Source organism: Argiope bruennichi, chromosome 6 (genome assembly GCF_947563725.1).
Source record: "Argiope bruennichi chromosome 6, qqArgBrue1.1, whole genome shotgun sequence".
In the NCBI taxonomy this organism is placed as follows: Eukaryota; Metazoa; Arthropoda; class Arachnida; order Araneae; family Araneidae; genus Argiope; species Argiope bruennichi.
Window position 1 is genome coordinate 33800322 of NC_079156.1, and position 15805 is coordinate 33816126.

Genomic DNA, 15805 nt, shown 5'->3' on the forward strand with positions numbered 1-15805 from the left:
AGAAGTTTCAATTGCAGTACATAATTTCAATTGCAGTATATAGTTTCAAATAGCAGTTTCTATTGCAATATATAGTTTCATAACAGATTTTAATTTCAAATGGAATATTGTATATTAAAACAAAACTGCAGAGAAGAAATTTTTATATTTACCCTATGAAAACGAATTTTAATAGTAAAATGTGATATCATGCATGAATTGTGGGTTAAAATTGAAAACTAATGATTACTATATTTATTTTGAAATGTGTTTTTGAATAATCTGTGAGTTTCTGATGAATAAAAGATATTAGTTTTCCAGCATAGGAAATACTCATCCATTTGATTATAATATTTACATGCATATTTTTATAGTATGCATATTTATTTTCCATATCTAATGAAAATAACAACCATTAAATGTTCTTGATATAAAGACTTTTAAATATCAAAATGTATGTCGACAATTCTAGCCATAAAGTTTTTATTTAAAATATTTAACATTCTTTAATATGGTATCCCAAAAGACATTTCATTTCAAATCAAAGAGAAAACATTGTCAAACAGTAATTATGAAAAGTTGATTCAAAGCTCAATATATATATTTTTTTAATTTTAGGCAGCAATATAAAATGTATCATGTACAAAGACACAAAACAAAAATGAACAAAACATGATGTTATGTTTTACCAAGTTGCCATGAATGATATTAGGAAATAATATTTAACACAGATACAACAAATAAAGGAAGATCATACTAAATTCTATTTACTCGTTAGAAGAACGCAATTACAAGTCACTCAATGGAAAAAGCAACGATAAATAGCCAACAGCCAGATTTTTGAATTTTATGACAGATATATAAATTTTTGAAATGTGATAAAAATTAAGTTTTGATTGAAAATTTCACTTTGCTATACTTGATTAATGTATTTTAACATAATTAAAGTAAGCATAAGCATCAGAAATAATGACTCAAATATTGGTTTTAGTTGATAAATGCATTTATCAGCCGCATAAATAGAGATAAATCAACAACATCATTCAACTTTTCATATTTTTTTTATTTAAATGCTAAATATTTCTTTGTTTATGTAATAATATCTAACATCTCAATAAGAGAGGTTTGAAATATATGCATCATAGAATCAGAAAAGTGCTTTGCTTCGTTGAATCAATAAAGTACTAAATCTCTCAGAGCTTTCATATTAGATAAAATTATTTATTTTTGTTTATAAACCTTCTACGTGAATGCATTTGTTATGTAAAAAAAAGTTCAAATTTGTTTTGAAAATTCACTTATAATTTTCAAAATTCTTCCTTCTGAGGTGTAGATATGATCCACAAATTCGGCATCCATGTACTCATAGCTGGTCTCGAAGTTTCCCCAGTACTAGATTAAGGGGTTGGAGTTGGAGTGTACCCTTCTGAGGATGACATAGCTGCGATCGAAGCTGGTGTAAGAGTAATCCCTAGGCTTGAGATTGCAGTTGGTATTGATCCATTTGAAGTTGACATTCCTGTGATGTTTGCTGGTGTTGTAGATTCATCAGTGCCAGACGTCTCAGATGAAGGTTCTGAATGCATGAATAAAACTGTTCTTAATTTCATGCAATTAATGAATTATGGTCAATAACTATTAAAGCTTATAATATGTCGAAACTCATGAATAACAACAAAATGGTCAAATTATAAAATATTTGATAATGATAAAATATTAGATATTTGAAATGATAAAATATCTTAAATTTTTTGGGATGGTAAAAAAGTAACATAAGATTTAACTGCGTTCAATATAATCCTAAATTTTATAAAATAGAACATCCATTTGTAGTATCATTTTCGCAATGACTTTTCCACTCTGTCAGCCTGAGTTTCCACTGACCTATATTATTAAGAAATAATATCACAATTATTTCTTAATAATATTAATATATAATTATTCATATCATTAAGAAATAACATTTTAAACATTGATTCTTTGTTCATCAAATGTAACTGAAATCGACTTTATTTTAAAACATTATTTAACTATTGAATATTTATGATGCTCTCAAGATAACATTATAGTGGACTCTGTAATGTATTGTTATCACGTAACACTGGGAACCATGCAATAATAACAATTAAAAGCCATATGAATATCACAAGACATTATAAATGAGAAATATATACTAGGTTTAAGTTTGCATGCATGTTATTTCGTGTGATATGCAGTTTCATGTTTTTAAATTTAACATCCGTTTCCTCATTCAAATCTTTCACGCAATAGGTTGGCAACTGAGAAACGATCATAGTAACGTGGAAACTTCCTATGAAACGTCAGAAAACTGAATACTAGCAATAATAAAAATCAGAACTGCAAAACAAGACCTTCTAGACCGTGTGACTTTGGCGTATCAATCCGGCACAATGTATTCAAAATTAAATATGATAGTGTCAGAGGAATAATGGATCGCACAGCAGCATGAGAAAAGGCATTGTCTTGCAGATTTGCCAAATTGTTTATCCAAACACATAAATTCCTATGCTTTATACTGCAGTAAATGGGTGTAAAACTGCACAATTGTAACAAAATATATGAAATAAAGCTAATTAGTTTAAAGCTGAACAACTGCAACAAGACAGATGAGATATGGGTAATCAATGTAAAAGTAAGCAATCAACAGGATATATAACTATATGTATGATAATTAGAAGATTTTTGTTAAATTTTGTTAATTCTGTTAAACGATTTTGTTAAACATCCCTATCAAAAACTTGCTAAAGAATGACATCAAATAATGTTTAAAGATGGGACCTATTTTTATTTATAAAGAACCTTTTAGAGACCTCTTGAGTATCCTCCAACTGCAATTAACGGCAATTACATCTTTTATCGAAAAGTTTCTATCAAGTCCATAATTGGACATAGTTATTTATTTCAAGTTCCGGCAGCGATCATGTTTTACCAATAATTTAAGAAATGATTGGTCTGTTATTCAAGATGATGTGCCTTTGGTTCAGCCATGGATATATTTAATCTTCACAGTAGTATAGAAGAACGCTAGCTGACCACACTTAACATAGCGAAATCCCCAAATTCTGAACAAAAATATTTACTTCACAGTTGTGATAGTTTCACTATCTCTCTCTCGCTTTTTCTCTCTTGAAACATACGCTGGCTGTCCTGAGATATCAGATGAACAGATTATCTCCAATAGATACAATTAAAAGTAGAGATAGGCATAGATCCATTAATAATTACTGGGCCGGCGTCCTGGCATATGGGTAGCGCGTCTTCCCCGTGATTTGTGCGTCCTGAGTTCGAGTCCCGATTCGGGCATGGTTGTTCTTCTATCTGTGAGATGTTTCAATGTGTCCCCCTGTAAAAAGGGGTTGTCAAAGCAAATGAGTGATGCGTGAGTAGCAAAATCGTACTCCTGTCCCTAGTTGGCGCTACTAAAAAAAGAGACTCTCTCTATCGGCTTAAATCGCTGACTTTGAAACAGCGAGCTTGTCCATGGCAAGTGCCATAAGAAACAACTACAATAATTACTGGGATCACCAATAATATACCATCGTTTAATGATATTTAATGCTGCCTATGAGAGCTATATAACTCATTTTAAATAATTTATTTTGCATATTTTTATATATTACATCACCAATAATATATCGCCGTTTAATGATATTTAAAGCTGCTTATGAAAGCAATATAACATTTTAAACTATTTATTTTGCTTAGATTTATATAATATATTATATATTTTACATAATTTTATATAATATTAATATTCTATATTTTATTAATTGAACATGATGCTCGTTTATTTCCCAAGGATTGATGTGCATATGCTTACCCTCATTCCTTCTCAATTTTTGAATTCCACTTTTGACAAATACGTATTGAAACCATTTAAATACTTTCAAAGCAATGTTAAGTTTCTTAACAAAAAAAAAATATTTTTAAAAATTAAATAATATATATATTTTTCGAAATATATATTAAAAGACGCATCTTTACATAATGTCTTCGCCCGCCCACATAGTTAATACAAGATACTGATTCGTCCTCAACAAACAATAAATAATCCTTCAGCTGAACCAGAAAACCGAAAATGTACTTCCAACCTCACCCTCACCTACTCCTTTGAGTTCCTGCAACACGATTGGTCTGGACAATCTCTCTCCTTCTCCCTCCCCTAATCTCCAAGAACCGGGTTGCCAGTTCCTATTCCATCTTCTCATTCTCCTCTCTAGCCCAGGACAGTTATGTCCTCAGAGATTTATAGCTCTGCCATAATTCGGAAATAACGTTGTTCCATAAGACAAGAGCTCCATCAAAATATCAGTCAAAAAATACAAATAATTCCGTCATATTATATGCACGTCATGTGCTCGTATATAGTGATGTTGGGATTTATTATGAAGAAAGCTATTCTAATGAATGAATTACATTGAAGTAGAGAGATAATTTCAAAATACATTATATTGAAACACAAAATGCATTTTTAACATCTGAAAGGTCTTTTTTAAAAGAAGATGACCTCATGTGGGATATTCAATTTTATAAAATTAAAATATATTATTGATAAATCAAATTTTTTGGAGAGAAAACAAACCCGTAGTCATAGGAGGGTTAGTTACTGCACCACTCACTGCAACAGAAGAACCCATGCCAGAATCAGACTGTGAATTTCCTTCAAATAAAAAATTAAATCAAATATCTGAGAAATTTTCTTTTAAATTTTGAATTAGGAATCAAATAAATAAAATTTCAACGATAAAAGTAAATATAAATCTTCAATAACCAAATTATCAAACAATATACAAATAATTTTCTTAATTAAGAAATTACCAGTACTTGTCCTATAACAGATTATTTTTTAAAACCGATTATACCAAAGGAAATTCTCTGTAATCGAAGTACCTGATGAGACGTCACTTCCGGTTGATCCGACATTAGAATTGCTTGAACTACCTACGAGTAAAATACACATTACTTTAAAAAATATCTTGCACAAATTTTCAAATTTAGTTGAAAATCGAAATTTATTTAATAACTCTAGACTAATTTTTTTTGTAAATTCTAAGAACATCTGTATTGTTTCTTTTAAATATATATGACTTTTAGAACAACCTGTAGAAGCAGGAATACTGGACGAGTCATCTTTCTCTGAAGATTCCGGGATAAAAAATTGAGAAAGGTCCACATTCGAGATAACAAAGTCAATATCTATTTCGATGTCTATATGCATTTTAAGAAATAAAACAATAAGAAGAATATTATTAAAAGTAAATAAAAATTCTATTGTACACATTGAAATTCATAATAGTTCATTTAATTAATAAGATTGCAAAGTCACACCTAGAGTCGAAGGGCTGTCGCTTTCTGGTGTAGTTCCTGAACTCCTTGCACCATCTTAAAATAAAGATTAATATCAATTTCAAGAAAGAAAACTATGAGAAAAAAATGTTAATAAAACAAATGAAAATTCTCGTGTACACGTGTAGGGGGGGGCTCAGAGATCTCCCATCGAATTGCAAACGCAGCCCAGGACACAATACCAGATCCGCTATCATTTCTTCCCATAGTGAACATCATAGTAAAACAATTAAAGCTATTGATTACATGTTGAAAAGTTGTTGATTAAAGCTATTGATTACATGTAGATATTTGTTCTACCCACATTGGTGAGGAAATAAGTCTTCGCTTGTGAACTTAATTAACCTCAGGTATGGGTAGATGATTACATAAAGAATGCAACCGATAATGTTAGTGATAAACATAAATATCTGTGATACAGTAGCGTTAAGAAGTTCTCGGCACTTTGATTTACTCATGGCTAACTGATAACCTAGTATTAAAAAGTTAGTTTTAGAGATATAGTAGATATTTATTTATTGCTCAATCTGTGTATTATATTATTTAAACTTTCATTTATTGGTTTATGGGTTTGTACAACTGGAGAAAAAAAAAACGTTAAAAACAAGAATTTTACTTCTACATTTTTATAGCATTTATATGAATCTCTCTAACGTTTCATTAATCTCTCATCCCTTAATCAATTTAATCAGGTATATATAAAAATTAATTTTAGATTTCCTATTTCTTTTACTTGTCCCTTTTCAGGTTCCCAGTCAGAGGATGGAACAGTGGGGGTGCGAAAGGAAATAGGTTTAGTATTATTTAATTTGATTTTAATTTCATAACCTTTAAATAACTAAATAAAGGCCGGGATAGCCTGGTTGGTAGAGCGTCGGATTCGCGTCCCTCAGGTTGCGAGTTCGAACCTCGCTGGCCGAAGATTCCCCGCGTGCTTGGTGGCTGACGCGCGTTAAATCTGTCGTGGTCACAAAGTCTTCCATGTCGATAGTAATACCATTGGGGGTACTGGATCAGGCGTGATCGTTCTCTGATTCAGGTCTAAATTACGATCTGTGGTTAAGTGAATGAAAAGCGTGAATGAAGTCCACCCTGTAAAAAGGGTTGTGACGTGTGTGTAGCTAAGTCGTTCTCTTGGCCCCAGATGGCGCTACTATAGAAACAAGAGACGCTCCCCCTCAGACTTAAATCGGCTGTCTCCGAACAGCGGGCTTGCCCATGGCAAGTGCCATAAGAAACAACAACAACAAATCACTAAATGTATTAATCATACCAGTCCCCACCCCCGCAGGTGGATAAGTGATATTAAAGTCTAGAGAAAAAATTTATTTAGAGAAGATTTTCTATCGTGAATTTCGTTTTAAAAAATTCTAACTTTAAAGTTAAAAGATTTTTTTTAATTTTTTCCTATGAAAGTTGTAAAATTATTAAATTAAAAAAGAGTAATTATTTCAAATTGTGTGATATTGAAATATTAATACATTTTTAGCTTCTAAAATTGCTTTCTATAAATAGATAGACTCATGTCTGATACTTTGTTTCAGAAAGTAAATTATTTCAGAAATAAAACGAATTTTTGCAGTGAAAAAAAAGTCTTAGTCATAAAAATGCCAGTTACCACATCACTACCTGTAGCTGAAGGACCCATGCCAGAATTCGCTGACTGTGAACCATCTGCAATTGAATGCAAATCAAAATATTTGAAACAATTTCTCTTAAAACTTGATTTATGAACTAATAAGTATAATTTCAACCATGAATTAAAATGTAAATATTTCATAATTCTAATTACCAAATACAATTTGTTTTGTAAATTAAAAAATTACCAGTTCCTTGTCCTATAACCGATTAACATTTTTAAACTGATTATACCAAAGAAAATTCTCTGTAATCGAAGTACCTGATGAGACGTCACTTCCGGATGATCCGACATTAGAATTGCTTGAACCACCTACGAGTAAAATGCACACAACTTTAATAAAATATCTTGCAAGGCTTTTCAAATTTGTTTGAAAATCAAAATTTATTCATAATTTTAAAATAATTATATAAAGAATAATAATTATTATTTAAGAACAATTTTGAATCATTTTAATTATATATGACTATTAGAACAACCTGTTGAAGTAGGATTACTTGAAGAGTCGTCGTTCTCTGAAGATTCGTGAGTAAAAAACTGGGACAGGTCCACACTCGAGATAACAAAGTTAATATCAAATTCGATGTCTGCATGAGTTTTAAGAAATAAAACGAAGAGAAAAATAATATCAAAAATAAAGTCTATTGTACATGTTGGAATTTAAAATAATCTTTTAATAAATTAAAATTGCAAAGTCATACCTAGAGTCGAAGGGTTGTCGCTTTCTGGTGTAGTTGCTGTACTCCTTGCATCATCTTAAAGTAAAGAGAAAAAATTATGAAAGTTGTGCTTCATTTGTATAGAAAGCTATGCAAAGAAATGACTAAATTTCGTGAAATTATAATTTTTCTATGTTGAAAGAATTATAAGAGGAAACAAAAACCGTGGAAATTTTCTTATTGGTCTTTTTTCTTAACTAAAAGTATTCGACATTTATATCACCATACCAGGGTAGCACAACTTGTTGCACAATACTGTACAATATACTGTAATATTATATTATTCAATACTTTAAAATATTATACAATATTACCAATATTGTTTAATGTCATACAATATTGTTCGATATATCCGTGCTAATAGGGTATTTAGGATAAACAATTGTAATCATTTTATCCAGTTAATATAACATGACATAACACCATCATTTACCCCCCCCCAGTGCCTATAACAATAAGTTATCTAACCAGTTGGATGAGCACAAGATGGAAGGAGAGGGGGAAGAGGATAAATAAAAGAAAGAGACGGCAAACAATCCAGGGATCTCCAAAGAGAATCCCATCAGTGTTAAATCCTACACGACTGTATTTAAAGTTTTGGCGAAGTAATAAGTAAATGGAGCGAACAATAATATATAAAAACAAATGGTGACAATGGAATGAACTTACAGAGCAATGAGATTACTAATTGAAAAGGAGGAAAAGAAAATTTGATGAACTACATTGTGAACATCTATATGACATGTATAAACATATAATCAAACATTGTGGAATCAGAAATCTGTAGCATCCGTCTGGGTCCTGTGGTTTTGGTCTCCTTTGTGAGAACGTGGTTCTGTAAGGTAGTGAACTTTTGAGGGAATAATTTTGGCTGATTTTGACAAACAAATTGGTATTTTTGTTTTAGCTATTGTGTGGTCTGAAAGAGGTCTTCGTTTTTATGAATATTATTTACTATGGAGTGGATCTTACCGATTGAAAGGGTATTCGATGCAACTCTCATGTACCATTCTTTCTCGAGATTTGTTTCTGGCTTTCTCCTGTGCCATGAGAGAGTAAGCACTCGTTGGTATAGTGAATTGGGAATCATATTTCCCCACAGCTACGGCAAAGAGAGTTGGACGATGGAATCTGTGTAGGTATATCGGGAATGGGCCGTGTCCAGTGAAGAAAACGACATCCGCTCTATACCAATTGGCTGTGTAGAGAAAAACTTTTAGTATTATGTTAAATGTGGACGGGCCAGTTTCGCCTTCTTTACATTCCTTTTGCCATTTTGTTATCATCTCGGTTTGGAGGATGTTCTTCAGATGACATCTTGGAATCTTTACTAAATTTCAATCTTGATTAGCACTAGCCGCTGTTTTGGTTAGTTTGTCCACCTCTTCATTCCCGTCATAGCCTACATGTGCCTTGATCCATGAAATTTTAATGTGAGGATTTACAAAAAGAAGGGAGAATGTATCTCTTCCTAATTGGCTATTGTATTTTGGAGAGCTTGAGACTTGCATACTTGCTTTATTGTCAACAAAAATAGTAACTGGATCTGATGAAGGGATAGAATTTGTGTATTTGACTGCTCTATTGAGTGCTAGTTCAAATCAGTAAATAATAAAACGTTCATCTCCAAGCAGAACTTAATTTGTATCTGATGGTATTAATTTAATGGATAATAAGTAAATAATCAAATGATGCACTAATTTTTTCCGTCTTTAAAATTATAGACATTTTTTGACACTGTTTTATGTACCATTTTACACATTTAAATCATACTGAAAAATTTCAGTCATGTAGTAGACCAATTCCATTGGTTTATTGTAGATGCCCCTTAAGTTGTAAATTAGTAGAAAATAGAAAATTCCTGCCACAAACTTCTAATATAAGATCTCGAACCAAGTACCCAGACAATAATTGATAAAATGTCAAAAATCCATAGTCACGATTTTTACTGAATTGCTAAAAAGGTAAATTCCAGATATTTTAATGTGAAAGATTTATAATTATGAAAATTGATATTGTTATATTTAGCCGATATTATATTAAAAATTGATATTGTTAAACGCAGTTACAATGCAGATTCTATAGTCCTAAGTCAACATGCGATTTTTCATAACTATTTTTGTCTCACTTATAATTTCGATTTTTATTTAAATGGTGAAATAATCACTGTTGCAATATTTAAACACACACATTTTTATAAGAACCTACAGCATATTCCTTCGAAACCATGGACTGCAAACAAAACAGCATCAAACTGCTCTCTTTACACATAGTTTTAAATTGAAATCTAATTTTCTCACTATGTTTCTAAAAGACAGTGTAAGAAAAGTACTGCTAATAACTACAGATAGACTTCAATATGTTTCATGAACTAGTGTATATGGAATGTGATGGTCTGGAAACTTCTAAATGGATACATACTGAGAAAACTATTTGTGACACTATTTATCGATTTCTAAATCTTTGTCTAGATGTAAAAACTGAAATATTCCGTATTGTTTTTGGTTCTGTTTGTAACATCGATGAACTGCGCTATTTATTGCTGATGTATTTCACAAAAGTTACTGTTTCTATATATGCTGCGAAATACCAAAGAAACCACGATACTTATTTTGAGCAGAAATATACTTGCTTCACTTCGGCTACAGTTACTTACAGAATAAAGTTATGCAGTTACTACAAGAATAAAAGTATGTGAAATTATATGAATCTATTTTAAAGGAACGACAATAATGAAATAAAAGTAGAAAAGCTGAAAAATTATAGCTAACAGAAAATACTATAAGAATGGAAAGAAAAGAGTGCAATTACAACTTGTACCAGACACTGAAGTTTCTGAAGTTCCACCAGTGGATCCAGTGCTGTCACTGCCTGCTGACCTTGTAATATCTGTATTTGGAGTACCACCACTAAGTGAAGTCCCAGTGCTCTCCAATCCTGGAGTTCCAACAGTTGCTGTAGTTGGTCCACTACTTAATGTAAAACCAGTACTACTTTCTGAGCCAGTACCTCCAACCCCAGGAGTTCCACCACTTTGTGTAGTGCCATCACCTCCTGTTGCTTCGGTACCACCTGTTACAGGAGTTCCGCCACTTAGTGTAATACCAACACTACTTATTGAGCCAGCACTTTCTGTTCCTGGAGTTCCACCGCTTTGTGTAGTGCCATCACTTCCTGTTTCTCCGGTATCACCAGTTCCTGGGGTTCCACCACTTTGTGTAATGCCAGCACTACTTGCTGAGAAACTGGCCCCTGTTTCAGGAGTTCCACCACTTGGTGTAGTGCCATAACTTCCAGTTGCTTCGGTATCAAAAGTTCCTGAAGTTCCACCACTTTGTGTAATACCAGCACTATTTGCTGAGCCAGTACCTCCCGTTCCTGGAGTTCCACCGCTAAGCGTAATGACAGCATTTGTTGTCGATCCAGTACCTCCTGTTGCTGGAGTTCCACCGCTTGGCGTAGTGCCATCACTACCTGTTGCTTGCGTATTTCCTACATCTGGGGTTCCACCACTTGTCCCAACGTCACCTGTTGCACTAGTGCTTCCTGTTCCAAGTGTTTCACCGCTTAGTGCAGTGCCAAAACTACTTGTTGTTCCAGTGCCCTCGGTTCTTGGAGTTCCTCCGCTTGATGTTGTTTTGCCTGAAAAATGAATAATTCAAAATCAATGAGTACTTATCGTGGATATTCATATTATCCCTTAACGGTATTATAACTGATGTTTCTTTAGATTATTTAGTTATATTATTAACTTAATAACAAATGTAAATTTATTAATTGGCATAATAATACCTTTTATAACAAATTGCAAAATTAGTGTGAAGAGAAAATTGTTAATACAAATAGATTTTAATTGAAATAGGAAATTTTTTGAAATTTTTATATACATATTTCAAACATTATTCTTAGGATTGATATTAAATGAAAAATAATTTTAAACATACCAATTGGAGCTCCTTGAATCATAGGAGAACTCATGATTTCCGTTCCTGTGGAGTCTGAAGTCAATTCTTGGATCGTCTCGCCTAAATAGAAAATATTTAAATCAATAACTGATGAACACTTTTTAATGTGTATATTGTATATTTAATCGTAATTAAATTCAATTTTATGCTTAGAAGCTAATTTATTATTTAGAAAAGTTGCAGAAGGGTCTCGGGAACAGTATGTTCCAACTTTGGAACCTGATTATATTAAAATACATATGGATATGTTTTATATTAAACTTCAGATTTAACAAACCTTTTCTACCTTTGATATAGTGACTTGTAATTTCGAAAGGGAATAATCATCTTTCAAAAGTGAGAAATTGCTGGTCCAAGCCAAAATCGCCATCGTATTGCTTTAAAATGGCACTCTAATGTAAATAAACTAAACTAAATTTAGGGGATATTAGAAGAAGATATTCTGATATTTTTAAGCGGAATATAATAAATAACAATTATTCTGCCCGTATTTGATAATATATACTGTATGTATTTGCTGAAATATGCACCTTTTTTGACTGTTAGTAATAGTTAGTTAGAATTAGTAAATGTTAGAATTTCATGAACAAAAATGAAGAATACAATGTCTTAAAATATTATTTCAAGAATATTTCGTTATTCTGTTGAAATTAATTAATTAATACATTAATAAAATTAAATGCAGTTTCAGATATAGGGAGTCAATGACTCCATAAATAACAACAAAAATTTGAAAAAGTACGCACGTGTTTTCATTTTGTACGCACGTTATAAGCGTGTGTTCACTTTGACTTTTGCAAACAGACTACTGAAAGAACCATTTGAAAGAACTGAGGAGATGATTGTCTACAAGGACAAAATACCACGTGATAATTAGAGCTAAGAAGCAAATTGGAGTCATTTTGACTCCCATCTAAAGGACTGTTAAATTACAAAAGAAAGCAATATATGACTTACCTGTATAAGCAGAAAATGCTCCAATGGACGTTTCAAATATTCCTGTAGAGCCCACTGTTGTATCACTGGAAGCTGAGCTCGCAGTACCTGTTGTTCCAGTGCTTGCAGTCCCCGACTTAGAGTTGCTCGAAAGAGTGCTATCGTTTCCAGTTGTCCCAGTACCTAATGTTATAGAAGTTGTATCGCTTGACAGAGCATTGTCACTTCCTGTTGTTCCAGTACCTGCTGTTCCAGAAGTTATATCTGATGACAGAGTGCTATCACTGTTTGTTGTTCCAGTACCTCCTGTTCCAGAAGTTGTGTTACTTGACAGAGCATTGCCATTTCCTGTTGTTCCCGTACCAGCTGTTCCAGAAGACGTATCGCTTGACAGAGTACTGTCACTTCCAATACCTGCTGTTCCCGATGTTGCATCGCTTGGGAGAGTGCTATCACTTCCTGTTGTTCCAGTGCCTGCTGTCCGAGATGTCGCATCGCTTAGGAGAGTACTGCCACTTCCTGTTAATCCAGTGACTGCAGTTCCAGGAGTTGTGTCGCTTGATAGGGCACTGTCACTTCCTGTTTTTCCAGTACCTGCTGTACCCGATGTAGAGTCGCTTAGAAGAGTGCTATAGTTTCCATTTGTTCCAGTACCTCCTGTTCCAGAAGTTGTATCACTTGACAGAGTAATATCACTTCCTGTTGTTCCAGTACCAGCAGTTCCAGAAGTTGTATCTCTTCGGAGAGTGCTATCATTTCCGGTTGTTCCAGTGCCTGCTGTCCCCGATGTCGCATCACTTTGGATAGTACTACCACTTCCTGTTATTCCAGTGCCTGCAGTTCCAGAAGTTGTGTCACTTGACAGGGCACTGTCACTTCCTGTTTTTCCAGTACCTCCTGTTCCCGATGTTGTGTCGCTTAACAGGCCACTGTCACTTCCTGTTATTCCAGTACCTCCTGTTACAGAAGTTGTATCGCTTGACAGAGTAATGTCACTACCTGTTGTTCCAGTACCTGCTGTTCCCGATGTTGTATCGCTTGACAGAGTGCTATCACTTCCTGTTTTTCCAGTACCTGCTGTTCCCGATATTGTGTCGCTTGACAGGGTTCTGTCACTTCCTGTTGTTCGAGTACCTCCTGTTACAGAAGTTGTATCGCTTGACAGAGTAATGTCGCTTCCTGTTGTTCCAGTACCTGCTGTTCCAGAAGTTGTATCGCTTGACAGAGTAATGTCACTACCTGTTGTTCCAGTACCTGCTGTTCCCGATGTTGTATCGCTTGACAGAGTGCTATCTCTTCCTGTTGTCCCAGTGCCTGCTGTCCCCGATGTCGCATCACTTTGGATAGTACTACCACTTCCTGTTATTCCAGTGCCTGCAGTTCCAGAAGTTGTGTCACTTGACAGGGCACTGTCACTTCCTGTTTTTCCAGTACCTGCTGTTCCCGATGTTGTGTCGCTTGACAGGCCACTGTCACTTCCTGTTGTTCCAGTACCTCCTGTTACAGAAGTTGTATCGCTTGACAGACTAATGTCACTACCTGTTGTTCCAGTACCTGCTGTTCCCGATGTTGTATCGCTTGACAGAGTGTTATCACTTCCTGTTGTTCCAGTGCCTGCTGTCCCCGATGTCGCATCACTTTGGATAGTACCACCACTTCCTGTTATTCCAGTGCCTGCAGTTCCAGAAGTTGTGTCACTTGACAGGGCACTGTCACTTCCTGTTGTTCCAGTACCTGCTGTTCCAGAAGTTGTATCGCTTGAAAGAGTACTACCACTTCCTGTTATTCCAGTGCCTGCAGTTCCAGAAGTTGTGTCACTTGACAGGGTACTGTCACTTCCTGTTGTTCCAGTACCTGCTGTTCCAGATGTCGCATGACTTGGACGAGTGCTCTCACTTTTTGTTGTTCCTGCTTTCGTCATTCCCGATGTTGTATCACTTGATAGAATACTATCGTTTCTTGTTGTTTCAGTTCCTGTTATTTTAGATGTTGTAGCGATTGACATAGTGCTGTCGCTATCTGTATTTCCAGTTCCTGTCATTTTCAATGTTACGCTGCTTAACATAGTGTTTTGACTTCCAGTTGTTCCTTTACCGGTCATCCTGGAGATTGCATCACTTGACAGAGTACCGCCACTACTGGTTACTGCAGTGCCTGCCGTTTCAGATGCAGCATCACTTGACATAGTGCTGGTAGTAGTCGTTATTCCAGTACCCACCGTTCCTGTCATTGCATCACTTGATATAATATTGCCACTACTCGTTGTTCCTGTTCCTGTCGTTCCGGATGTTGCATCGCTTGACATAGTGCGGTCGCTTCCTGTCATTCCAGTACCTGCAATTCCCGAGGTTGCATCGCTTGACAGAATGCTATCGCTTCCACTTATACCAGTGACTATCGTTCCGAATGTTAAATCAGTTATGCCTCCTGAAATATGTGTGAAATCTTTATTGAGTTATTTCATAAAAATAATTTCATAAGAATTATTACTATGCTTTTGTTTGCGTTATTATGGCGTATTTCCACGTAGCAATATTAAGAGGCATTATAAGGCAACATCTAGGAACATACATTATATTTTACACTTTCTCATCTATTATACATTAAAAATTTTAACGTAACTTATTTCACAATGCTGTAAAAATACTTCATTATATTTTAGTTTGATAGAAAATTATTCAAGAAAATATAATTAATATGAAATATGTGTTTGATTTTCTAAATTCATTCATATATATTCTTTCAGAAAGACATTTTCAAATATTTCAAAGAAGCATAAAGTTTTTTGAATCTACCTGTTCGACCTCCTAGCGTTATAGAACAAATTGTGCTTCCTGTTGAGTCTACAGTATTGTCACTAGAGGTGACTCCTATAAAAAGCAATATATTTGAAATTTTTATATTTCATTTTAAAAGTGATATCAGATTTTGAAAATTTGTATTTTTATTTTGAGATAGAGGATAGGGTATAAGCACTCTTATATCACCTTGTATGCACTAAAGAGTTAATGCTAAGAAACGAATTGAATGCGTATTTATAAAATGAAAATAAATTATTATTGTTGGTAAAGAAAAAAACTCTTTCGGGATAAAAAGATACATTAATGCACAAAAATAGGGTAATAATTTATTTATAGTACTTTTATTTTATTTATAGCTTTAGTGTGTTGATTTATTTATTCATATGCTCTATATTACCA

General features: G+C 33.7%; 1 protein-coding gene across 9 annotated transcripts in view; it reads right to left on the reverse strand.

Moving 5' to 3' along the window:
• Positions 1–574: 574 nt before the first annotated feature.
• LOC129972497 (ice nucleation protein-like) overlaps positions 575–15805 on the reverse strand; it is a 41108-nt gene continuing 25877 nt past the window's right edge. For 3 of the 9 annotated variants that reach the window (XM_056086645.1, XM_056086644.1, XM_056086643.1), the window contains 13 exons: positions 15401–15475; positions 12627–15032; positions 11649–11729; positions 10525–11346; positions 7687–7740; positions 7465–7572; positions 7247–7297; positions 6976–7020; positions 5329–5382; positions 5101–5208; positions 4891–4941; positions 4583–4660; positions 575–1555 (listed from right to left, as the gene is read on the reverse strand). In XM_056086645.1, the coding sequence (XP_055942620.1) occupies positions 1377–1555; positions 4583–4660; positions 4891–4941; positions 5101–5208; positions 5329–5382; positions 6976–7020; positions 7247–7297; positions 7465–7572; positions 7687–7740; positions 10525–11346; positions 11649–11729; positions 12627–15032; positions 15401–15475 (4112 nt within the window). In that variant the 3' untranslated portion in view covers positions 575–1376. Of the gene's footprint in view, positions 1556–4582; positions 4661–4890; positions 4942–5100; positions 5209–5328; positions 5383–6964; positions 7021–7246; positions 7298–7464; positions 7573–7686; positions 7741–10524; positions 11347–11648; positions 11730–12626; positions 15033–15400; positions 15476–15805 lie in introns of those variants that run through there. The other 6 variants (XM_056086646.1, XM_056086647.1, XM_056086649.1 and 3 more) reach the window with 6 other exon arrangements.